Genomic DNA, 26,757 nt, shown 5'->3' on the forward strand with positions numbered 1-26,757 from the left:
ACAAATTATTGGAAAGGCAAAGTGACTTGGCAAAGAGGATACCACAAAGCAGTAGAGGAATGGGAATAACTGAATCCACATGTCCAGATGGAATGATTCATGTGTTTTCTCAAATAAAACTAAACTCATACACACAAGCAGGCTTAATATACACTAAACCACATTCCTCCAAACTGTCCTTTCCTTAAAGAGTACTTCAGACATTTTTTGCTGCTTTAATGAGAAAGAACGAACGGTGGGAGTTAGCAACTATCTGCTAAGCACAGCCACTAGCCCAGCCTGGTAACATACCTAAGAGGATCAGGCTTCTCACATGAGCTTTCCAGGGAAACCTGAGAATCCCTCCAGGGTTTAAAAAACAGAATTTAGATAGTTGCATGGATAGCTCGTCAAGGAAGTGTTGATGACCAGGCTACCTCATGGGTAGAAACATGGGGTCAGGAGTGCTTAGGAGTCTTCAGTACTAGAGTGTACCTGCCCAAAGGATTCTGCTGCAAGAAAAGGCAATTTATTACCATTTTCAGATCGCAAGAAATCATTATCTTCATATTATTTTCCTCATATTTTGGGGGTTCCTTAGTTTCTTTTTTTTTTTCTTTAGTGCTACTTAGGACCAGATTCGACAAGACTTAATGTCGATTTAATGCAATTATACTGTAACTTTGATGTTATACTTGGAGATTTTCCTAGTGTCTGTGTGAATAAAGCAGAAAGGATTTGGTTCCCAACATGACAGATCACCAAAGTTTCCATTGCTCCCTATGTAAACTGCCATATAATACTGCTGTTTAAATTCTCCACCAGAGCTACATGTCTTAATAGTTCCATGTTCTTCCTCAGCCTCAAGTATCAAAGGGCACGCATATCTTCTGGTTCATTGCTAAGAAATATTTATAATATAGCAGCACATGGTGTTTCCACCCTGTAAAATCACCACCATTAATAGGATCTGAAGTAATCATGGGCTCTGTTCCAGCTACTGCATAAAATCAAATTCCTAGGAAACCACAGTCACTCACTGCATTGCCTGTGGTGATGTTTCCTGCACTCAGTAATACATGGAAAACCCCTCACTTTCTTCGTCATTCGGAAAAACATTTCTTTTCAATGAAGTTCTCATTGCTTTTATTTACATATGCATTTTCAGCGCAGTGTTACATCTGCAGACAACTAGTATGAGATTTTTCCACTTTTGTCCAAGGAATCTCTTCATGCTCTAACACAGAGGGTGTGTATCTCCTCTTCAGATTATCAAATTTTACAATCTGCAGTTCCCCATGACTGTATAATGGCTTCTAAATCATCTGGGTCTTGCTGAAATAGAATTATTTTTTAATATTTTTTTTAAAAAAAACTTATCTCTGGATTCAAAACAGTATATCTAACACACTTCTTTATGGTAATCACTTCAGCTCTGGTAGCTGTTGTAATTAGTGAAGAGTGAATAGAGTCTTATGGTTCTAAATTGTAACAAAGCTCTGCCTTTGTCATAGTCTGAAGAGTAAGTAAGTGTCTACTAGTAGCTATACTAAAATTCATTGTGTCCATGAGCTGCTTGGCACTTTTCCTCTCTACAGCTTTAACAGAACAGGTCCTCAATCTGCTTATTTTTATTTTTTTAAAAATCTTTAGTATTTTACAAGCAGATGTTCAGTCATGGGGCTATATTCCCATGCTAAAGTTCAATCTGCAAGCAGAGTTCAAGCACTTCAAGATCATACAGGATGCTGATGAAAAGCTGAGTTTCAGCTTTCTTCCTTTGCTTATATTTCCATCATCCATGTACTAGTAACCTGACCTGAATTCAGATGTGTGCTTCCATTAGATAAACAGATAGCAGGAGTACATCGATGTGCAGAAGTAAGAAGGTACGATGTGCACTCACCCATTGGTGACCAAGCAGAACAAAGTGACACGCATGTACCATGACAACATTACATTGCTGAAGTAGCACCTTTCAGATTTTGCTTTGTCAGTCAGCCATGTATTTGTGTGCATAGATTAATACAGCATTTAAGGAAGAGAATAACGTCATTTTATTTACTCCCATTTCCAGAGAAGTCTCAGATTGTTATGGTTTAAACCCAGGTGACGACCGAGAACCAGGTAGCTGCTCATTCACTCCCCCGTTCTCTCCTGATGGGATTGGGGAGCAGAATCAGGAGAAAGGTAAAACTCTTGGGTTGAGGTAAGAACAATTTAATATTTGAAATAGAATGAAATATAATAGCAACAACAACAATTGTAATGAAAAGGGGACAAAGGCAGAGAGGAATTAAATCCAAAAGGAACAAAAACCAACAAGTGATGCACAGTGCAGCTGCTCACCCCCTGCTGAGCGATGCCCAGCCGGTCCCCCCAAGCAGCGATCCACCAGCCCACACCAACCACCACCCCCCACCACCACCCCCCCCCCCCAGTTCATACACCGAGCGTGGCGCTCTATGCTATGGAATATCCCTCTGGCCAGCTGGGGTCAGCCCTGGCTGTGCGCCCCTGCCCCCCCCCCCCCCCCCCCCCCCCCCGCCCCGGTTTCTTGTGCCCCCAGCCTGCTGGCTGGCAGGGCCTGAGGAGCTGAGAAGCCCTTGAGTTGGTATAACCACCACTGAGCCACAGCCGCAACCAGCCACGGGCTGCCAGCACCGCTCTCAGCCGAACCCAAAGCACGGCACCGCACCAGCTACCAAAAAGAAAATTCACTCTGTCACAGCTGAAAGCAGGACACAAACACCCGTGCTCAGATACGCGCTTCATGTGTACTCAAACTGTTTGCATAAAAGATCATGCACCAGCAAGTTTTTGGGCAAGGGGGATAAGAGTAGACAACATAGACCCAAACATGGAATTGTTTAGGGCATGGATGGGTCAGACACATTCAGTCCTCTTTACCTGAAGTCTAGCACCAGGTACATCTCATGACAGTTTGTCCCTGCTCAGCACTAGGTAATAAATAGCGTGTGGCTGTTGTGGATGCTCCTTCCTGGTTGCAGCAAAGAGTAAGGTAACAGGACAGCCTGAACATAGCAAGAGTGTTCTGTACTTCTGCACGGGTACATGGACCTAGCTGGCTTTCCCCAGGGACAAGCCACCCTTTAGGTTATCACACACAGCCAAGGTGTCTTGTCAAAATGAACTTAGGAAACCCTCATCAGCAATAAAATATGTCATTTTTCTTTACATTTTGCTTCTATGGGTATTATGTCTAGTATGTCTGATGGATGCATTTGGTATATTTTCATGATTATTATGGTACAATGCCTGAACACAGGAGGATAACAAGTTTCTTTTGAGAACACTACTACATCATTCCTCTACTCTGACATGGATATTTGTTAGGGAGAGTGGATGAATGCTGTTTGGAGGCAGAACAGAGAGATTACTGTCAGGGTATCTTGACTCACATCAGCAACCTGTGTTGATTCTTTTTTGCTCGATATATCAAACCCCCTTAGATGACAAAGAACCCAGTGTGTTACATGCATTGTAGGATTATGTTACAGGATGCATTACATTACAGGACAGCAACATCTGTTCCAAATTCAGGCACATTCAGTCCAGCACACAACATTTCATCCTTCTTGCCACTGTAGCGGGATGTTATCAAATAGAGTACCAAGTACTGACTAGAAAAGGATTTTCAAGGTTTCAAACATCTCTATGTACCTTAAGGAACACAGACCCTAACTATTATATAAATCAGTATGGGAATTTACATAAAGCCTGGCCCCATAGACTAACTGAGCAAAATTGCATCTAGAAGCACAGAGGAATTGGGAGTGGAAGGGCTACCTAAGCCCAGTGCTTCCCACATGAAAAGAAAAAAAACCACCTAAACAACCAAACCCAATGTTGTTTTGTCATCAATCAGTGACTCTTCAGGTAAAATCTTGTTGAATTATTATGCAGCTACAATGAAAGTGTTCTCAGAAGGACTTGATAAGCAGGAAGAACTGGTTGCACTTATTATAATCAGTGACATCCTTGAAATAAGGGAGCTCATGGTACTGAAGGGTGTGAGGAAGAAGAGTAGCAGCGTACAGACCCTGGATTTCAAATGACCAGATTCAAGTTTCTCCAGGAAACTGGCAGGTGGGATTCCACAGGAGGAAATTCTAAAGTGATCCCTAAAAACACTCAGGAAGCCCCAAAGGTCTTTAAGGACGGCACCCTCCAAGTACAGGAATAGTCCATCCCAGTACTCAGGCACTGAGACAGGTGTCCCTGGAGGCTGCTTTGGCTAAGCAGGAAATTCGTGGTGGAGCTCCAATGCAAAAGGACAGCATACAGAAGTGGAAGCAAGGTCAGATTACATGTCACAGCACTCCCAAAACTAGCTGGCTGCAACAAGGCTTTTACCATCACATATCAAGTTAACTTCAATAAGTAGTTTGCACACCTTGCTCCAGCACAGCCACCAATCCCCCACAAGATCTCAAGGGTCCATCTATTGTTCCTACTGTTTCTTCATACTCTTCAGGCCAGCCCCTCTGCTGCCTTCTCCTTGTCTCTCCTCATCCAGAGCACTCACTCTCCTCCATCTACTCCTTCCAGCTCTCTCCTCCTTAACTACTCCTCTTCCCACCCCTCCTTAGAGCTATTTAACTACTTAGCAGGAACCAGCCACAGCTGTACATTATCCACATCAGCCACCCTGCCGCCCCTGAAGCCAGTCCACAGCTGTATGTTGTCAATGTTAATTAACCCAGCTTCATTCCTCTACAGCTACAGAGGAGAAATATTTCATAAACAGGTAGGAATGACGTTAGGAAAGTGAAAGCTCAGCTAGAATTGGCATTTGCAGGGACATCAAGATCAACAAAAAGAGCTTCTATTGCCACGTTAGTAGTAAAAGGCAGAAGAAAGAAAACGATGGCCTACTCTTGAATGGGTGGGGAATGCAGAGTCAGCGGGCATCGAAAAGGTTGAGGTACACAGAACCTTTTTTGCTCAGTCTTCACCAGCAAGCCCTCTTAGGCCTCTGTGCTTGGCAGCAGAGTCTAATGAGAAGGAGAACTACCAGTGGAAGGCTGAGTAAATGATCACAGACTGGGGAACATCAAGTTGAATAGCTTCACTTTAGTCACTGGACAAAATCCTCTTGGGATGTGCACAGAAGGTGATTTGGAACAGTCCACATAGATTGGGTAAGGTTAAATCATGCCTGCCCAACTTGATTTCTTTCTGTGATAATATTATTTGATTTGTGGATAAAGGGAGAGTAACAGATGTTACTTACACCAAGTTTGGCAAAGCCCTCAATGCTTTCTTGCTCAGTATTCTCATATTCAAGTTAGGACATTGTGGTCTGGATGGGTGGACAGATAGGCTTTTTAATGGATTTCAGCAATTTGGAGTCTGTAAAGGCAATAATGAAGAACTGTTTTGTAAATTGGTCAACCATCTAATTTCTGACCTTCAGCGATGTCACTCTGAATGACAAGTCCATTATAAAGAGGGACAAGGTAGCTTTTTTTATATTACTGTGGAAAATAAATGGTTATGCCTTTGTTCTCATGGGCCCCATCTTCTTAGTACATTATATACACAGCCAGCAGTACAACAGGTGTGGTTATGTTTCCCTTTATTTCATTTTTTTTAAATTAGATTCCCCTGCATTTTGTTCTAAGCCTATACTGAAGGTACTGTTTTGCGTACCTTTTGCATAGGGCTTAGTGCCTAAGTGGAGGTGCTTGACAGACGAATACAGTTCTAGACCCCTTTGAACTATGTGCTGCTCCAGAAGGACCCTGTGCCTGAAGATGAAATTGATGTGATTAAGAGGTAGACAAAAGATTAGGAAAAGACCCAGAGGAGAATATACATGTGAAGAATATCTCAGAAGGTTGAGATTTTTTCTGTATTTGAGCCCCAGGAGAAGATCTTCCTATAAAATCTCATTTTCTAACAGGCCGTGCACATTAGTTTTGGCATCAGGTTGCACATGATATTAAAAAGGGAGCTTCTATTTGTCACAGCTGCAAAACCCTCTAAAACAGCTTTTAAGTCTATCATGTAATAAAATCAGGGAAAGTCTTGATCATATCTTTTCCTGTCAGGAAGTGGCCCCAGTGTTATTGATTGACAAAAGGCATTTGAGATAAAAATAGAGAGTTTTAAAAGACAAGCTGACAGATTATTCCATACTCAAATAGTTATATAGAAGTATATAGGGAAGGAACTGCTGGAATAATGAACAAAGAGAAGGACAGAAACAGAAAAATATTTATTCCTTCCTGCTAAAGAAAATCCAGACATACAGGAGGTTAAAATGTGAAGACAAATGCACATCTAGAGGAAGTATTTCTTAGCATAGATCATCAAAATGGGTGTCAGAACCCCTTACCACCAACAACACTGACATGACTGTTGTAAGTTTAAGGATTTATTTAATTAGCTATTAGCAATATCCTTTGATCAGTCAGTAGGAAGGCTGGTCTGATATAGGTAGACACACTTAAATATAAGCAATTTTTTACTTTAACATCCAATCATATGCCTGAATCTTTGGACTTAAGTCTTTGGAAATTATTGGTGAGGTAAAGTTTTGAAAAGATCTTCCCAAGAAAATTCAGAGTTCCTGACTATATCACTTTACCCTTTTCCTTTTAGTAGTGAAGAACTGTGCTATAGTTACAAAATGTCCTCATGTTTCAGCATTCATATATATATTTGAGTTTAAATAGATGATCTATTTTGTATTATGAGAAGGTAGATCTGACAGTAGCTCCTTTGGTCTGTATTGATTGCTCTGCCAGGAAAAACAGCACCATTGTGTCTACATTTGTACTACTTTTCTAACGGAGTGCTCCCTCAGGCCATCCTAATACCCAGTTCACCAACTACTGGTGTTGAAAAGCCCTCTTAAAACACTCAAAAATCACTTCCAGTGATGCTTTCTTTACCTGAGCAGTGTTCAAGGCTATAGAACTTGCCTTTCATGAAGGAAAAATGTTGAACAAAGCCATAAATGGCAACTCCCTTCGGACTGATGAAAAGGGGGAAATACGTTGCTACCATATGTAAAAAGCATTTCAGAGCATTATACCTTTGCCCTTCACAGAGAATAGGAGGAGAACATCCAGGCTGGTTATGAGAAGGTGGTGACTAAAGATCACAGCACAGCCAAATAACCCGCGCAGACCACATGCCTTCTTTCAGCATGGATTCCAGCAGACCATGGGTCTGATGAAACTGTTATGTGCTAAGACCAGCTAGGATCACCATCTGCAAGCTGGTCAGCCACTCCTTTCATCAGCCCCTCCCTGGTGAGATCAGTATTTGTTAAAGGTCAGTTGCTTTAGCATGACGATTGACACCCAGGTATGTGTGTACAGGCTGTCTGGAGCCAGTGCCAGTGGCTGACACAATGCCATGAAGGTGACCTTTTGCACACTGACTTTCGTGATCCATTCCTGATTATTTCATATGTGGAATATCATGTGGTCTTACTGATGGGAATTGGTGAGGCTCATCCCAAACACTGAGACATAGGAGGAATAAGCATGCCAGTGTTCGCAAGCACCTCAGCTACATCCCCAGTGCATCGCACCAGTGAGCCAGTCTCTGTCCTTCAACAAGCCTGGACGCTGTTCCCAGTAGACCAAGTACCTGAAAAAAGAACAGTAACTGAATAAAGAACTAACTCTTATCTGAATCCATTAGATTCCGGATTGTGTCTGTCATAAAGGACAATACGTGGAAGCAGTATGTACGTCTATGTGCAGAAGCAGCATAGGTGGAGTTCTGGGAAAATTATGAGTAGCTGTGATCTCATTGCTTTGTGAAAAAGACTCAGTTCAAATTCTTCTGCTTACATCTGCCTTGCACCTCCTTAAAACCTATTCTTGTCATTTTGTTGTCTTTTAGTTCAAGTGCAAGAAGATTAATTATATCCCACTTAGTCTTTGCATCTTTGAAAAGTTTGGATTTTTCACATTTAATTCAAGTTCTAGCATTTGCCATGTAACATCATCATCTACAGCCAAAAATCTTATTGCAGGTTTCTTTAGAAACCTAGTCTGAACTCAGTTTATAACCAGCTTAAGCAAACAGTTGAAGATAAAACCTTCAGCCTGTAATGCACACTTTTCACTGATTTAATGTAAAAATGGCTTCAGAAATTGGATGTTTGTGATTCTTTTCTCGTTTTCTGACTGTAGCTGTACTGTGAAGCTCTTTCCTTAATGAAAGAGAAAAAAACCCTCTCCTTTGCTCCTCCTCCCCTGCCCTCCTTCCCTACAACCTTCCTTCCCTGCTTCCTCTCCCCCTCCTTTTCCTCCCTCCCACCCTTCCTTTCCTTCCTCCCTCCTTCCTTCTTCCTCCCACATGATTTGATCATATCACAAACACCCTGATACCTAAGCACCCATGTCTGTTCCTTGTTAATCCCCAAATGTCTGCATTAGCACTTACTAAACTTTTATGATCACTAAATTCCAGTTTTATTTCTGCCAAAGAAGTGTTTCTGTGTTTTGGAATCTGTCAACTCAAAGATACTAAAAATGTATCACAACATCACGGTACTACAAAGTTGCATCCCTGCTGTAAAGCAAAGTTTTAAAATGGTGAGCAACTTTGTCTGAAGTTTGGAGTTAAATAATCATTCTCCAGTGTTTAGCCATTATATTGTCCCAAAGTTTGGAAACAATGTCTGTGAAAATCAGCTTTCCTGACTAACTCACAGGGGCACTGCTCTGAACGCTGTGTGACAGCAACCAGTTTCTTCTGCAGCATGCATAGCCCTGATCAGCAGGGCTGATTCCTCTTGGCTAGTTTGAGCCCTGCTGTGGCCAGCAAGCTTGAGGAGACGCCAGCATGACAGTGTGAAAGCCACACATATGTGCTGTCAACTTTCTGCAATCAGGGAAAGGCTGGATCATGAAAAATTGCACATGAACTGCAATTTAAGCAAAAGCAGCCAAACTAAGGTGGGGTGTAGATTCAGCGACTTGGGAGGAAGCCCTCATACTTTTTTTAATGACAGGCTGAACTATTTCAGTCTTCTGCATCACACAAACCGCGAACTCTGCGAAACACAGTGAGCTTAGCACTTCAGAAAGTCGTCTTTGAGGCTACAAAGCAAAACCAGCCCCCCGTTGCCTTGTCAGTATACCTTAAGCAAGGCACTCAGGGAGAAGAGTTTTCAAAATTGATGTTCTTGTCCTAATTACCAGTATACAACATTTTGTTGAAGCCTAGTAGGAGCTTTATGAAGACCCACACCCTCCAAATTTCTTCCAGAGACCTTTCAATATGCTTCAGCTGGTGTCCTTCGGCAGGGAAGGGCTCCCCAGTTTACTGGTGTGCAAGGTGACCCAGAAGGCAGATGGCGCTATCAGGTGTACCCTTAATCCCAGGGGTTACAAGGTTATTTTTCACACTAGGGATCAGAAAAACATCAAGACAGATGTACAGTTTAATACTATTTGCTAAGTGGAATTAAGCAAATATTTTTAGCTCAATTTTTTTTCCTGTAAATATAAAACTCATCTCTTCAGTACTGCAGCAATTAATGTGGTTTGTATATGTATATATTTAAGCCTATACAAAGTCATACTAAGCTCTAAAATGCTGGTGGATGACAAAATACAGGCACAAGATGGGAGAGGAGAAATTACAGGAGACAGTAATGATGGACTTTTTCATTTTCTGTGGGGATGAGGAGTCAAAGGCAGCTATTAATGTTTGAATAATAAGGGACAATGATCAATTGTGACTTGAGAGGTTCAGGCCAGACATCAGAAAAAAAAAGTTCTTACCAAGGCGTGGTGCAGCACAGAAACAGGTACACAGAGGAGTTTTTGGATCTCCATCTTTAAGATTTCCAAGAGTCTGGAAGACAAAGTCATGGTGGACACAATCTGATATTTGATGATCACAGATGTCCTTTACAACTATTTTTTCTATAAGCCAATGGATAAATCTTGCTAGAAATCTGCCAACCTCAAATCTTTCATTCACTTCTTAATCACTCGCTTTTCCTATACCTTCAAATCCAAGCTGATTTGTAAAATTCTCCTGTAGATAATGCCACTGTTAGTGATCCGAATCAATAGTATTTATTTGTGGGAAGAATTAGTCCAGTCTATTTCACCTCTAGGTGAAAAACTAGAGCTTTATTTGTCAAGCACTGAACACTTAAAAAAAAGGATGAAGGGTGACTGAGTCAAATCTCCTTCCAGAAGAGTTTTTCCAGGCAAGCTAGTGAATTTTCTATTATTTATCAGAAGCGTAATGGGAGAAGCGAGAGAACACTATACAACACAAATGAGAGCAACACTGGGCAAGTACTTAAATTGTTGCTTTAACTTGTTTACTTCTGTAAAAGACATAGATAGTGATGGGTTTGTTACTGTTTTTGTTATAAAAATCTGAAAAAAATAACACATTATGGGGACTAAAGCTAGATATTGCAAACAAAAAAACCCCAACCCAACTGCAAATAGAAAGCTATTGTTTTAGTATATTAGCAATTTTATTGATATCTAATAAACAAGCAAATCTTTGTTTACATCTGAGTTCCTCAAGAGTACAAAACGCCCTTTGATAGGAGTTTATGGGAATTCATTAATCAGGATTCATCCCATTAGTTTGACTTGCAGTTTCTTTGCCTTGGTTGCTTTAATGTGCAATGTAAGATGAAGCCCTTACCCAGACTAGAAAGGAAATCTTAGTAATAATTTATGAAATGGTGTAAACATTGAATTTGGTGAACTACAATTAACCATAGTTATACATGCAAAACTGGGCTATTTGTGTCTGTTTTGCATGTGTATTACTGAGACAACTCTCTGTACCTATGTGAATTTTAATTGCAGGCAGCTATAGCTTATATGTCACCTCACCACCCAAAGTAGGTCATTCCACCAACATGAAAATATGTCTTCTCCAGAGAGCTTGTACTGCAGTTTTCACTAAATATTCAATGACTGTAAAACACAAGGGCCTTGATAGTTCTTATTTTGATCTGGAGACCAGTGTTTGAAACTCTATACAAATTTTGTATAAAGAAATTTCTGAAGTGGATTGCTGTGGAAAACCAGCTTTAATTCAAAAGATTTAACATGAACCTGCATGTGACAATCCAAGCAATTTATCAGCTAATGTCCCTGACTGCTACTAAAGAAACAAACACAAAAATTGACCCATAATATTTATTTTAGACATAAAGAAGCAAACAATGTGCTCCATATATTTATTATTTTTATTGTCAGCGAAATACTTCTCATTTTATTACAAGCATCTGGATCAAGACATTCATTCTTATCACATCATAAACTCAGAAGCTGCTTCAGTAATGTAGAAGATAGTTTGAGGTTAGCCGTTTCAAGGAGGGGAGGAATGTCTACTTTGAAATTATTGCAATATTGTTAGTAGGGAGAGGAAAGACACCTTGCAATGGTAAGGAGCACCAACACTGTTTTAGAACTTTAGGATATAACTACATTACAAAATGCAAAAATTTGAAGCAAATACTGAAGCAGCAAATTCTTGCAGAATATATACAGCAAAGGTGCTTTGCCTTTGTGTGACTGTAGTCATTGCTGTTTCCAAGACTGAGCCAGATTGCATTGAGCCAGCCCAAATGTTATTCTAGTCTAGTGCCTCCTGTTACTTCATCATCTGAGGGTCACGTGGTCACAGCTCACATGTACGCGTACCAGCAGGAGAGGGCAGGTACTCCACATCTGGCAGAATGGTGTGCCCACTATATCTGCTGACTTTTCCTACCTCAAATTTTCTTCTACAGCTGTTTATTCTCCAGATCAAATAAATTATGCTAAAAATACTCTGCACCACTCATTATCAACAAAAAGGCTGGAGAATCAATTACTATTGGTAAAATACGATCTTTTTCCAGGATTTTTTTTTTTAATATGCAAGTCACCTCAGGAAACTGGAAGCCAAGTTTCAGTAATAGTCAGGGGGAATTTTTTTACCATGAGGGTGGTGAAACAGTGGCACAGGTTGCCCAGTGAGGTGCCCAGGCCCCATCCCTGGAAGAATTCAAAGTCAGATTGGAAGGGGGTCTAAGCAACCTGATCTAGCTGAAGGTGTCCCTGCCCACTGCAGGGGGTTGACGAGATGGCTTTTAAAGGTCCCTTCCCACCCAAAATATTCCATTATTTTCTATATTATTTACATTAGGCAACTCCAAAGACAGGAAATAAATCACACAGTTCTGATGCTGCTCTGAGCAAAGAGTCTGAAAGCTAACTATCACAGAGTGTAATTTTACAAGAGAAGGTACTTCCTTAAATATATCTGCTATTGGATTTTTGTTTTCTTTTTATGGAGAGCAGATGCGGAAATCTCTCACGGCCCAGCACTGTTATAGGAGTTCTGCTCTGCCTCCTGCAATGTCAGTATCTTTCTTTGAGTTCCAAGATCAACATTCTCATTATTGTTTATAGGAATGAAGAACACAAAATCAGAACCAGGGCTTAAACATCTTATGCTACAAACTAGCTTTTTAATTATTATTGTTATTTGTCACAAAGAGGAGTACTTTTGTAGAAATAGCTATAAGCGACTCCGTTGTATTTCTGCAGGTTTTTAAACTGGTGGCATTGCTGCTGCCCTTGGCGGGGGGGGGGGGGGGGGGGCGGCAGCGTCCCCCTTCCCGGCCGCAGCGGGTGCCGGTTGGAGCTGGACGTGTGTCGGCGGTTTGACTGAGACAGGCGGAGCGAACGGGCTGTTAAGGGTTAATCCAGGCTACGAACCCCGTGTGCGCCGGCAAACGCCGTTGTGCAGAAAAGGCCCCTCGCAGAGGCAGCGCCCCCCCCCTTGCAGAGGCAGCGCCTCCAGGGGCGAGCGGGCGGGGGGGGGGAGGGGGAGGCTTATCCCGGGCAAAGCTCGGTGCAGCCGGGGAAAGGCAGCTGCGGCGGGGGGAGATCGGCACCCGCGGCCCGAGAAACCCCCCTGCCCGGCAGAGGGGAGGCTGAGCGCGCGGGCTGGTGAAGGCGCGAAGCGAGAGAACGTAAGACAGACGGGACGGAGCACTGAGGAGTGACGGAGCTGGGTGGCTTGTAACCGGGGGGCTGATGGGTTTGTACGCCGAACTGCATCAACCGTGCGGGCCTTTGACAGCGGGGGGCGGGGCGGGGGGCGGGGCGCAGCGCCGGTGGGGGGAGGGGCACCAGGGACCGAGCCCGCTTGGGGGACAACAGCGGTATCGCCCATCCACAGTGAAAGAAAATTCCTCTACGACCAGAGCAGCAGGTTGCAGCGCTGGGTACCACACCGCATGGCCCCATCTCCACAGGCCGCCAATACAAACCCCAAGGATCTCGGGAACGGCTGACAATACTTCAGTAGGAGACCAGGCAACACTTCCAATTCAACAAAATGAGTCAACTCAAAAGAATGGGGCTGAATTCCAGCCAGTCTTCTGTCAGTCTTCCACCAGAACATAAATAAGGGAAGAACATACCGAAATAAATACACATAATCGCAAAGATCATTATGCCCATTACAGCACCTGCAAACGAGGAGATGGAGGAGATATTTGTAGTGATATTTCAATACAATTTGGCTCAAAATCTCATGCTAGATAATAATCCTCGGTTTCTTCAACAAAGTCTGTTACTAGTCCTGTTGGAAGGAAATGTTAAGACCACGGATTTCTTTCCACTTCTGCTATTGGAAAGAAAGTCCATTCTCTGAGAATACAAAGCAGCCTGAAACGACAGTCCATTTCTCTGACCATTTCCCCATTTTTTTTTAAGTGGCCCTAGGCAGATGACAAATTAACAGACTGGCACAGCATTGTGCCCGGGAGGGAACTGTGTGGATGACTCCGTTGTTCATTGCATAGTTTTAGACTTTCAGAGAGAGAGTGCACCAGTTTCTGAACTGCCTGTGCTATAGCTTGCTCATGTACCCAACATTTCCTCTCCATTTCTTTCAATGCTATATTGTAGCTCATATATGTAGCTCAACCCAGCCTTGATGGCTCAGTTACAAGCCAGAGAGCTATGGTTCAGAATCCTACTCTTCCACAGAAAACAAAAGAGGCGCTTCAGCTCACTCGGGAGATTAACAGCTCTTGCTGAAATTTCACGCTACTAAGTGTCACCTAACCAGGTTATACATGCTCTCATTAGGAAAAGAATTTCCCACTTCAGACCCTTCAGAATCCTCGCAGGAATAGCAATCACTTCTTTTCAAAAGCTTATAGTGCATTCACCTGAGTGACAATAAAATAAAATAAACAAAACCATACCAATACACACACCCACCCTCCCAAGAAGCAAATCAAACCAAGCCAACCGTCCTGCCAAGGTAGCAACGTTGAAAATGCAGTTCACAGAGACTGCCTTTCCTCAGAGGGCAGAGTCTGTCAGGCCCTGCACGCCAGCTCAGTAGTTACAGTCCTTTTAATCGTCACAGTGTCACAGTTACCTTCGTCCCCAAGCAGGGGCTTACAAGGTTTTTCTCAGTTCCATACCAGATCGTAAAACAGAACTTCAGTCAGGTCTCTCCTATGAAAGCACTGGGATTTTGTGGAACTGGAGGGTGAGATTATACTGTATGCAACAGTCTGGAAGAGGTCTTACTGATCACTTCTCTGTTAAATGGATGCTGGCCTCCTTCGCTCATTTCTGTAGGACTTTACAAAGGATAACAAACTACCACAGATCCCAGCTCAACAAGCCTATCAGCTTGGTGCAAATATCAGTGCAACAGCAGACACTCAGATGTAGGACAGAAAAGACTGCATTCATATCTTGTAGCATAGATGCCATGAACTGTTCACCAGCAGAGTTCTTCAAGGCTGACCAATGTGTGTAACATGCTGGAGTCTGTATGAAAGTTGGAGAAGACAACTGTTGTTGCAAAAGTAATCTGCGTTGTGAGGTAAAAAATCCCAGGCTTCTTAGACATCATAGACCTCCTCTTCCATGGCATGACCAACCTCTCCACCAAGTTGGTACAAGGTGTTACGCCTCAGGATCTCCCAGCCACGGTGAGAGCTAGTCCTGGATGTGCTCCGTGACAATGGCAGAGTGGTCAGTTCCTTCTTGTACAGGATGTCCCTATTGATTTCCAGCTTTTCCAAACTTTTGTCATAGTTATTCCCATCCTGAGCCTTAAATGCTTCTGTGTACCGCATCATCTTGTGTTTGTTGGGATCAACCCTGTCTTCAACTCTGTTAAGAGGATTAAAAGACAAAGTGAATTCATAGAAATGTGTTTGTCTATCCACAAGACCGAGCAGCCACAAGAAGCAAGACACTTCCAAAAATATGTCTACTGACCCAGACATTCCAGAAAACCTACATGGAAGCAGGAAACTGGTTATAGGCATGGTGCTAGCAGTGGCGAGCACAAAATTATCTCCTAGACCTTCATCCCTGTCATTGACCTCAGTACACTTATCTGCCCATGATTTCCTGTCCTTTAACTCATTTCCCGGTCATCATTTGCCCCTTCTATTTTGCCAGCTGCAAGCTATTGGCAGACCTGCCCCATCTGACTCCAGCTCCAGATCCTTTGTACATATGCATGTATTCATCCATTTCCTTTGCCCTTGCCTTTCCTCCTCTGACACTCCATGGCTGCTAGCCTCAGGATGCCACTTATCTTCTGTCGAACTTTTATGTAACTGCTTCACTTCCACCAACCCCTCTCTACACTACTTACAACTTGTCTTCTGAAATACTGGACCACAGCACACACAATGAGCATACATGTAATTCAACAGAACTAGATCACACTGACACACTTTTCTCAGAACATTCAATGAAGAACTGTTACTGGAATATTGCTTTTGCAAAGTTATATTCTGGACCCTGGACTGAAGGCATTGAATATTGGTACCACTTTAGGTCTGCTTGTTCTGCCCAGCAAATCTGAAAAAATCTACGAGGTTAATTTCTCTGCTAAAACCTGCAGAAATTCCCATTTCATACAGCCACCACTCCCCCTTCTGGATTTGTCAGCAAAAGATGACGCATTTAGAAAAGACACATGCCCAAAGTTTAATTTTTCTTCACCCTTGTATAAATTTTGATTAAAATCAGAAATAATGAGGAATCTAGTGTTACCTAGACTACAGATAGTTCATTTGTTATTTCAGTACCTAAACAGAAATTCTGGACCTAAAACTTTGCCACATAATGCAGTCTTTGCAAGGTATAACATAGTTACTAGGTTCACACAAGAAAGAAACCTTGCCTTTATTCCTGTTTTGGTTTTGAATCATCTATAGTGCAGGTCATTGATGCTGAATGCCTAATTGATTGATGTTGCTTCTGCCATTTCACACATCTAACGTAGGAACAACCAAACCCAGCAGTAAAGTACTGTGGTACTCATAAGAAATTTGAGAGAAAAATTCAGGCCTTATAACCCATGCAATTTCTGTCTCTTGTGACTACTGGATAAGAAAACATCAGCTTATTTCAAAAGGAACTGCACAGCAGAGCTTTCTGAGGGGAACAGTGCTTGTCTATCAATCGCAGACAGAAAATACACTGGGGTCTGTATTCTGCAAGGGAAGGACTCCAGACACTCCCCCCTAGGCCACTGGAAAGGCTCCTTACTAACATCCATATATCCATACATTGGATTCTTCCTCTGGGATCCTTATGCATGCACACTAGAAGAGACCTCACCTGAGGTACCATCGGTCCCCCAGCCCATACTCCCGCCCGCAGATTCCGGAGCGAGGCCAGAGACATCGCGGCAGTTTCCGCTCGAGCATCACGGTAGTAGCAACAACCTTTAGAATAAAAAGGAAAAAAAGAAAGAACTTGAATGAATTAGAAAAAAAAAAAATCAGACTCTCTTTCAAAATTATCAGTTTCCTAAGTAGTGACCCATTAACATATTTCATTACAGCTCCACGTGTAATGAAAAAAAATCATAGAGTCAATATTCCATTTATTATAGGGAAATTCACTATTTTAGTCCTAATTGTGCAGTGTTTTGAGGAATCAATGGTGCTCTTAAAACACTGTTAAATTTCTTTCCTTTTTTTACCTGATGGCAATGAGTAGGATAGTTAATTTGCAAGCTAGAGAAGAGGGCAGTATTTGTATCTGCCTTAGCTATCATCAGAACTTCCCAACGTGGCCACACAACTACATGTAACCATTTGACTTAAGATTTTCCCACAGAAAAATACTAGAAAATACATTTCCTGTTGAGCAGCTATATAACTGATCTGGCTGAATTTTTTGCCTTTTGAACAAGAGAGTCAGACCAACTTCTCATAATGGATCAAAAGACATTACTGACCTGCTTGTAATCATTACCTTGTATTCTATTGCCCCTCAGTCAATCCCTATCATTATAACTTTCAGTTACACAGGTATGTGACTTGTAAAAAAAAAAAAAATTGCAACTTTAATTCTATTTATCAAGAGATTCTGTGCATAAAGAACAAACAGCTAAGGAGACACAGAATGGTCCAGAAAGACTGGATGGGCTTCTAGCTGCTTTTTGAAGTAAGGTATGTATGCCTGCATGGCAAAGATGTACTGGAGAACAGTTTCACATGGGAAGATGTGCAGAAGAGTAGTCTTGTGCTTAGACCCTTCAGACTCATAACAAGGGTGAAAGAAATTTGGTGGATGATATACAGAAGCTGTAAAACAGAATTAAAAGGACATGGCTTCTTGTATTAGCCCCTGAGAAAAGTGAAGGTCAGGGAAAGGTTTCAAAGTACCTCCTTTAGAGCTCGGGTGGCAGAGTAAGTAATTGCACTGTCTAGCACATTTTCCCTGGACAACTTTCAAAGCAAACTCCCTACCATGTAAATCACATTACCTGGGCTCTCCAGAGCTCATCCCGCTCATGGGCCACTCTCCAGTGGGTGTCACCCATCATGGCAATTAACAAGTTGAGCATAAGGAGGGCAGCAATGATGGCGAAGGCAAAGTATACCACGCTGTACATAAAGGGCAGGTCCACATCATAGTTTGCAGGGCCATCAATGATAGTGAGGAACAGCTCAAAGGTGGTGAACAAGGACATGGGGTAGTTGTAGAACTGCCCAAGTTTTTCAGGGTTCTCTGTCTGGAAGACGATGTAGAAAGCTAGAGGAGAGCAACGGGGTGGAAAAGAGAGTGTTTAATAACAGGAATCACATCCCAAGAACAACAGGGTCCCTGTAAGAGGTGCTGACAACACAAAGTGGTCTGGGAAGCAGCTGCATGTGTTTCTATGCTAGTGCAGTACCCAGCATAACAAGGACAAACCCCTGACTAGAGTCACCGATCTGTATTATAAAATGACTAAGAATTACTTTGATTATTTATTTGTTCTCAAAATACTCATATTGTCTTCTTCAAATAATAAAGTTGTGTATCTTATTCTCATTTTCCAAAGACAAATACCATAAAAGCAGTATGTTTTTAAACCTTGACATAAATATATATACGTGGAATTATCTGGATCGTCCTAATTCCTGTTACAGTGGAAAGAACAAGAGTTGAAAACTCATGAGAACAGAAATTGGTACTGGGAAAGGGACTGTGCTCCAAGAAATAGAAGCTATACATCATCATAACCTCCACCAGCTAACTCAGCGGGCAACCCGAGAATGAACCAAACCCCATGCACTTCATTCATACTAAAGAAGTTGGCGGGGTAACACATTGCTGTTTTCCTTTTGTAGACTCACCTGATGCAAAGCCTAGTATCACCACAGCCATGAGCCAGCAAAAGCGCATAAGATCTCCGAATATCATCTGTAGAGCAGACAGAACCACCGTAAGGCCCAACCGTTCCACCAAGTGACAATGCAACCCCATGTAAACAGTTTCCCACATTCTAAGACCATGAGCAGACCGAAGGAAACTTCTGCTCTAAAGAGAGAATGTGAAAGTCCCAAACCCTCTGTGCAGGCAAGAACTTGTCCATTTCCCATTACAGTCCTGAGGGAAAAAAAGTGTTCTTTCAGCTCTCCATATCTGCAAAGATGTGTCAGGAAGTGCGTAACACCTGTATTTGTTTGTGTCTTATACCTTCTGGATCATGATAGTAAAGGGTCCGAGCATCTGAAAGCCTCGTGCAAAGTACATGACATTGCACCACCCTAGCACCAGGGCAAAGGACATGGGCACCACCTCGCCAGTTGTGCTGGTGAGACGCATCACCATGGTTACCAGAATCATGCAAGCATATGTGATGCTGCAAAGAAAGAAGAGACAGTGAAAAAAGTTCAGTAAAGTAATCTTTATAGATAGAATCATGGAATGGTTTGGGTTGGAAGGGACCTTAAAATGACCTAGACCCAACCCCCTGCCAAGGCAGAGACACCTCCCACCAGCCCAGGCCGCTTCAAGCCCTGTCCAACCTGGCCTTGAACCCTGCCAGGGATAGGACATCCACGGAGCTACTCCGGGCAGCCTGTGCCAGTGTCTCACCACCTTCACAGTAAAGAATTTCTTCCCAATATCTGACCTAAATCTACCCTCTTTGAGCTTAAAACCATTTCCCCTTGTCCTATCACTACATGCCTTTGTAAAAAGCCCCTCTCCAGCTCTCCTGTTGGCCCCTTTAGGCACTGGAAGGCTGCGATAAGGTCTCTCTGGAGCCTTCTCTTCTCCAGGCTGAAACCCCCCAAACCTCTCAGTCTGCATAGGAGAGGTGCTCCAGCCCTCTGATTATTTTCGTGGCCTTCCCTGGGCTCGCTCCAACAGGTCCGTGTCCCTCTTATACTGGGTGCCCCGAGCTGGAGGCAGTGCTGCAGGGGATCTCACCCGAGTGGGGCAGAGGGGCAGAGCCCCCTCCCTCAACCACGCTGCTGGGGATGCAGCCCAGGGCTCAGCTGGGTTTCTGGGCTGCGAGCGTGCATTGCTGGGCCATGTGGAGGTTCCCGTCCCCCAGCACCTGCAAGTCCTTCTCCCCAGGGATGCTCTCAGTCGTTCCCTGCCCAGCTTGTATTTGTGCTTGAGATTGCCCCAACCTACATGCAGGACCTTGCACTTGGCCTTGTTGAACTTCATGAGGTTTGCATAGGCCCATCTCTCAAGCCTATCAGTGTCCCTCTGGATGGCACCCAGGCCCTCTGGAGATCCTCTTACCCTCCTTTTTGTTTTCTTTTCAAAAAATTCCAAGACAGGAACATACAGCCACCAGCTCCACAGGCAGAGACCTCTTAGCACCATCAATTCTACCTGTCCAGTCGCCTAGCTTCCTACACACCAACTAATCCAGTGGAAGAAAAAAATCAAGACGAGGAATACTTTAAAAGGTTGGAGAAAGTGACTTAACTAGCAAAAGACAGCAGTGGGGGAAATGAGAGATATTATGTTATATTTATTAGACTCAAGAGGTGGTGTACTTACACAATTATGTGGAAAGGTCCTCCTAGGATGGTTTGTCCAAAGTATTTTGCTGCTCCAACTCTAAGGATATCTGGGATCTAAAAGAGACATCCTATTGACTTTAGGACACAAATGGATTCAATTTTACTATTAAATGTCATGGTAATGGGCAATCTTCACAGGATCTTCAGGCCAACTGCATCTGCTTTGTTTGCAGGTTCAAAGTTTGAATTTTATATTACTTTAGAAACAGAATGATTGAGTCAGGTGTGCCCCTCTTGGGATGTGACGGAGATTGCTGGAAAACCTAAGAAAAAACTCTGTTTGCCTGGGTAAACAGAAAGGCTTTGGTATGTGGCAGAGAGATGTTGTAGCAGAGAGGTGTGAGCCCAAAGTTCATACAGATTACTGAGAGAAGATCATACAAACAGCTGAGCCTCAGAAATGAAGGCAAAAGACCTTGAGGAATCAAAGAAGTCTGTTATAATTCTCTCTGTGCTGGTTGTAGTGTAGCCCCAGAGTCCTGACCAAACGCAAGAAGAAGGACCTGCCCTTCTGGAACACACATGGCTAGACAGAAAGCTGTTAACAAGCCCCATTTGATTTCAGTTCTCCCTGGCATCATCATTTGAGTTTTCTCATATAGAAGTTTCAGTCTTATATTACATATCATAACAAAATCAAGTGGAGTATTGTTTTAAAGAACTTTTCCTTTTTTTGAGAGAGAGTTCATGGTAAGGAGAACACCTACACATGCCCACCGCAGAACTCTGGTTGAGCACGGCTCCTGTATAGATCTGTACAGTCACTGATCTCCAATTAAACAGAAACCTTTCTGTGTATGCTCAGAAGTTGCTTCACCCAGCACTAAACACATGAGTATTTAGGTGTGCTGGGTAAAGAATCTCTAAGAACCTCATGAAGCAGCTGGGATTCAGCTGGACCTACAGATGCTGCTAAAGGCAACTGTGTTGTTACCCTGCAAATGGTATTTGAGAGCGCGGCCAGTACTTCCAATTGCTGCTTCTGCACCTGGAGTCTTATTAGGACGCTGTCTCTGTCTCTGTTTCATTGGATAGATACTGTTGACAACATCTATTGCCCTAGACACATCAAAGCCCTTAGACTAAGCAAATAACCCCTACCAAGTTGTGAGCACAAACTCCTGTTTGTATAGCATGTAAAATTTGTCTTGATGAAACTCAAAAGTATCTAGCTCACTGTTTCTCTTACCTCAAGGATTAAAATCACGACAGCTCCAATGACTGTGATCAGCTCCCCCACCAGCCTCAGCTCATCCTCGTATGTCATATATGATTCCTGGGGGACAGGGGGAGGGGAAAAAGAAAAAGTGAATGGAAATTAAAATGACACTTTACAGGGAGTGAAATGAAATTAAACTAGAGGATGGAGGAAAAGAAGGCCCATTAGTGTAATGAATATGGCTAGGTGTGACAAGGGCACAGGAACCAGCCCAGCCCCAGCACGGGGAACTGACCATGCTGCACATTCTGCGCTGGCAAAGGGCAGCTGGCAGAAAGAGGGGAGGGTGGCGGACAAGTAGTGGGAACCTGGGAAAGGCTTGGGCTCCCCAGTTTAGTAGGTTAGATGAGAATTGCCCAGTCTGGCCCCGGCTCCTGTAGGCACAGTACCTGCAGCATTTTCTGGACATAGATTGTGTTGTCTCTGCTGCTTGTTTTGTTGCCTGCTCGGGGTTTCAGAGGCCGGTAGACGCAGCACATGGTGAAGCAGACCATGTAGAGTATATAGAATAAAGCCAGGAAACAGAAATAGGGACGACCATACATATTCCACTTCAGGCTCACCAGCTCCTTCACAGGTGTTAGGTCCAAGATCTGACGTGCCTGAGAAGGATAGAAAGAAGGAATTAATTGCCATAAGGGAATTTGTTTATAAGCATCATTCACACTGCTCCCTGGGAGAATATTAGCAATCTAGTCTCAACTACTCTAGCTGGCATTAGGAAGCTGAACTTATTTTGCAAAACTGGAATGGGCAAGTGGGTTTGGATTTGCTCGGTTTGCCGGTGAAGAGCTTTGAAAGAAAGAAAAAAAGATATTTCCTGAATGCCAGTGGGAATGCAAAAAACCCCATGTTAGATACTGGAATAAGTTTGTTGTCTGTGTAGGCCTGGATGTATATAAACACTTGAGACAGACCTATAATCTAAGTCCATGAATGTAAATACATGAGGATGTGTTGCAGAAAATAAAAGGTATTATTTAAAATAGTGTTTGATAGCATGTTTTAAGAAAGATCCCATTATCTTTTACAAGGCTATCTGCATCTGTATCAGATGATTTAGGGTAAGAGAACTGGAACATTTTTCCAAATAAGTCAGGCAAACAGGGTATAGTTTACATCTTGCTTATGAATTCAACCCACACACTTTTTTAAAATCTTCTAGACCTACTTCCTACAGTGATGTTTAGGGGAACACTGCAATAAGCCAAAAGGAGGTGCAAGTCAAACTGGCACGAGTGGGTTAAAGGAAAACTCCTTATGGCACTCTGGATGTTTTTCTCTTGGTACATTGGCCTGTTGCCTCTAAGGCAGCCAAAAACAGACTGGGCAAATGTTTCAGTAGACAGACATGACTAACAGAACTCCTGAATGGCCTACGGGATATCCTAAAGAATCAAAATTAAGTGAGAGATAATTAACCTAGCTAGATAGCCTTAGGTCTTCCCTTTTCTGTAGAAGTCTGTATTCTAGAATGTTTTCCATAGGAGAGTAAATTTCATTTTCAAAGGAATGATGTAAGTTTGACACTTTAATCTTCCTGTAGCTCAGTTGCCTTCTATTTTTTCCACTTTTCATCCACTTATGGGTCAGAAAATATATCTTAGTACCTATTTATGTATACAACCCCCTTAATAAAAGAGGAACCTTCTTCAGATTGGGGCCTAAAAATGCTCCTCTAATCCAGTACTGGACTGGGAAGGTATGGTACGATGGGATACTCAATCAGTATTGGTTACAGAAAGCTACTTGCTAGAGCTACTTTAAAGATACTTGTTGCTGATCTCTTTGAGCCTGGTGAAAGACAGAGAACCCTTCACTGAATCCCACAGTGTCTTTTTTTGTAGTTTGCTCATACTAAGTTCTTCCAATCACCTGCAAGTTTCACACCTCAGAATGAGGTATAGGAAGCACTGGATGTAGCTAGATCATGAATAAGCTGATGTGTTTCATGTATTCCCTGCAGCACGTGGTACAAAGCCCTTGCTCTACGCAATAGTATAGACCTTGAACCTTCAACCTCATCATTCTTCTCCTTTTATTATAACTGTGGCCTGCACATAGAAAACACGTGGTACCTCTCTCTTCTTGGTTGAGACAATGAGCTCAAGGAAAGACTGATCTTCAGCCCAGGAGTCAATCTCTGTGAGATCATAGAGCACAGTGGTCAAGGGGCCAAAGGACCAGAGGTTGTACTTGCGCTTCTGCATAAGGTACTGAAACATCTGAGGAGAAAAGAAGAGGGTTGAGAATATTAGAAACTTCCCAGTATATAGTGTGTTTGCAATGAGAACTGATAAAATTGTAAAAAGTCCTTAACTGCAGTGTATTTTCCTTGAACTTGGCAGTTGTTGTAGTTCTCATATCTCCCAGAAACAATTAGAGCAGGTTAAGTGGAAGAACTTCTTCTGATTCCCATTGGACTATTAGCTCATGCTTGAAGTAAAGGAGTGATTTTTACTCTAAAGTCTAATCAAGCCGCTGAAGTTACTTGACACAGTTATAAATCTTGACAGTCAATTTCATATGGAATTATATGTGAATTAGAAAAAAAATCCTTTTATACCTTTTATAATCTTCTATATGTTATGAGGAAAGAGGTGTTGCAAGAGAAATGACCCTGTCCTTTGTGGATCTACAGAAGAAACACTAACCACCTCTGCCTTTTCATTAAGGGGAAGGATGAGATTTTACATTAAATATTGAATTCTTGCCTATGAATAAATGCCTGTGGATACATGAAGAAGTTTCCCATGTGTCACATTTAGGGTAATGAAATCTAGACAAAGAGTATAATTTCAGTCATAATTTCAAAAAAATTACTAGGGGTGGATCATTCTGTTAATATCTTTTTAACTCAAATGCTTCAAAAATTTGGTGTAAAGTTCTATAACTTAAGCACTTGTTTTTTTTCATTAAGACAAAGAAATTTCTTGTAAAGGGTTTTCTGGTCCTACAAAAGACTTCTGGCAAAAAACGAAAAAGAGGAAAAGGGATTTGTTATGTATCTTCTACCCACTAAGGACATGCACACATTCCCTCATGGTCTGGTTGATGTTATTTCAAGTTCTCCATTTCTCTTATGTATGGGGCAACCGTGTCACACCAACTCACCACAGTGTTGCCTTCAACTCCAGCCAGTTTGAAGGGAGTAAGCCCCTCATTGTTAGGAATCATTTCAAGTGATCCAGGTCCCTCTTTGCTCTTGTCATAGGAAAGTATCAGGCTGTACATGTGGCAGGCAAACGTCTTTGTGGGTTGGAGAACCAGGAGGTGAAGGACAGTGTTACCTACGAAGGAAGCAGACCAGATGAAGTATTTTGAGTAGCCCAGCCCCATGCAAAGACTGGCACAACTGACTGATTACTTTCATTTTTCTTGCATCTCTCATCTCACAGCTGTTTGCAATGAGAGAAAAACACGTGCATGCACAGATGACAGTCTGGTTTAAAGTGTCCAGATCCACTGTATGCACATCACTAGGTCTCACAGCACATACCAAGGTAATCTTGAGCTCTAATGTCAGCTCCATTTTCAATGAGCAACTGTACAATTTCTTCATTTCCCGCACAGGCAGCAAATGATAAAACATGCTCTCCTGCAGAGAAAGGAATGGGAGAATCCACATTAAGACCTCAGGAGGCAGGAGAGGTTGAAGCACACTGAGGGAAGGCTATCCATGCTATGAAGCCAGAAGATATGAAAGGAAGAGTTACTTCAGGTAACCTGCAAGTTTCCTGCCCCACTCCTCATCTACTCAGAAAGGGAAAAAAAGACCTGCCCCACACAACACAAAGGAAGAAGTATTCTTTTCAGGGGATCACCTTCATAAGAAGGTTGACAAGTGGTATGGTTTAACCCAACTGGCAATTAAGAACTAGGCAGCTGCCTGCTCACTCTCCCCTCTCTCCTGGTGGAAAGTGGAGCAGAACTGGGAAAAAGATAAAACTCATGGGTTGAAATATGAACAACTTAACACTTGAAATTAAATGAAACATAATGATAATAATAATAGTAGTAGTAGTCATACTAGTAATGAAGAGGAGAAAGAGAGGGAGAGAGTAATAAAATCCAAAAGGAAAAAGAAAAAAACCCAAGTGAGGCACAATAAAACTGCTCATCACCCGCTGAGCGATGCCCAGCTGGTCCCTGAGCAGCGATCGCCTGGCCCTGGTCAACTCCCCCCAGTTTATATACTGAGCATGACATTCTATGGTATGGAATAGCCCTTTGGTTAGTTTGGGACACCTGCCCTGGCTGCATCCCCTCCCAATTTCTTGTGCCCTTCCAGCCCTCTCCCTGGCAGGACCTAAAGAACTGAAAAGTCATTGACTTAGTATAAATATTACCTATCAACAACTGCAAACATCAATGTGCTATCAATAGTATTCTCATAATAAGTCCAAAACACAGCACTGCACCAGCTACTGAAAAGAAAATTAACTCTGTCCTATTTGAAATCAGGACAATTTGTAGTATATGCTGATAGGAAGAAAATAAATTATAATTTAATGCAATATATATTTTTGTATACATGCAAATGTATAAAATGTGTATGATTTATACATTTACATTTATGTAGTATTTACATATTCAGGAGGAGTCTTATTGTCTGCTAAAAGGTGTGTGACTGATGATGCCTGGGGACAGGAGCCTCTGCTTATCCGGTTCAGATGAGGACTAGAGCAAGCCTCCCTTATATTCCCTCATCACTGTGCCAGCTCCCACCCGTAGCTGCAGGGGGAGAGGTAAGGCTGTACCGAAATAGAGAAGGTTCTGAGAGCTGCGCCTGAAGAAATGCCCAGTGGCCTGTGCCGTGCAGGCGTTGGCCCCTCTCTTGAGTAAAGCTTTCACCAAAGGGATGTTCTGGTTCACTGCTGCAATGTGGAGAGCTGTCTGTCCTGTAAGACACAGAAATAAAACCTTGCCTTTCAAGGAAGCACTTTCAGGCTGATCAGTAGCCTGCAGTTCACATTTCAGTCATGGTAAATCTAAGGCGTCTGGGACTGCTTCCCCAGTGACTATATGATTTAGCTTTGAAGTTGCCCCTGTTGTGTGCAGAGGGTTGGACTACAGATTTTTTAGAGGTCCCATTCTACTTAAAACTTTTTATGGGTTCATGAAAACTGACTTCGCAACCTGCCAAAAAAAACAACAGGATACACTTTCTAGATTTTTTCTGAGGGAAAACAAGACATGCCACACTCTTCCAGGA

At 42.5% G+C, this 26,757-nt stretch overlaps 1 protein-coding gene across 1 annotated transcript in view; it reads right to left on the minus strand.

The window, feature by feature from the left end:
• Positions 1-2,419: 2,419 nt before the first annotated feature.
• The window catches only part of LOC308065422 (transient receptor potential cation channel subfamily V member 6-like), a 34,718-nt gene continuing 10,380 nt past the window's right edge, over positions 2,420-26,757 (minus strand). Inside the window, exons 3-14 of the mRNA XM_080391391.1 lie at positions 26,303-26,443; positions 25,042-25,140; positions 24,657-24,832; positions 23,621-23,767; positions 21,932-22,144; positions 21,513-21,599; positions 20,301-20,377; positions 18,975-19,140; positions 18,632-18,698; positions 17,776-18,044; positions 16,620-16,726; positions 2,420-15,152 (exon numbers count right to left, since the gene is read on the minus strand). Coding sequence (XP_080247517.1) covers positions 14,879-15,152; positions 16,620-16,726; positions 17,776-18,044; positions 18,632-18,698; positions 18,975-19,140; positions 20,301-20,377; positions 21,513-21,599; positions 21,932-22,144; positions 23,621-23,767; positions 24,657-24,832; positions 25,042-25,140; positions 26,303-26,443 — 1,823 coding nt within the window. The 3' untranslated portion in view covers positions 2,420-14,878. The remainder of the gene's footprint in view (positions 15,153-16,619; positions 16,727-17,775; positions 18,045-18,631; positions 18,699-18,974; positions 19,141-20,300; positions 20,378-21,512; positions 21,600-21,931; positions 22,145-23,620; positions 23,768-24,656; positions 24,833-25,041; positions 25,141-26,302; positions 26,444-26,757) is intronic.

Source organism: Falco punctatus, assembly GCF_963210335.1.
Source record: "Falco punctatus genome assembly, chromosome: 6".
Classification (NCBI taxonomy): Eukaryota; Metazoa; Chordata; class Aves; order Falconiformes; family Falconidae; genus Falco; species Falco punctatus.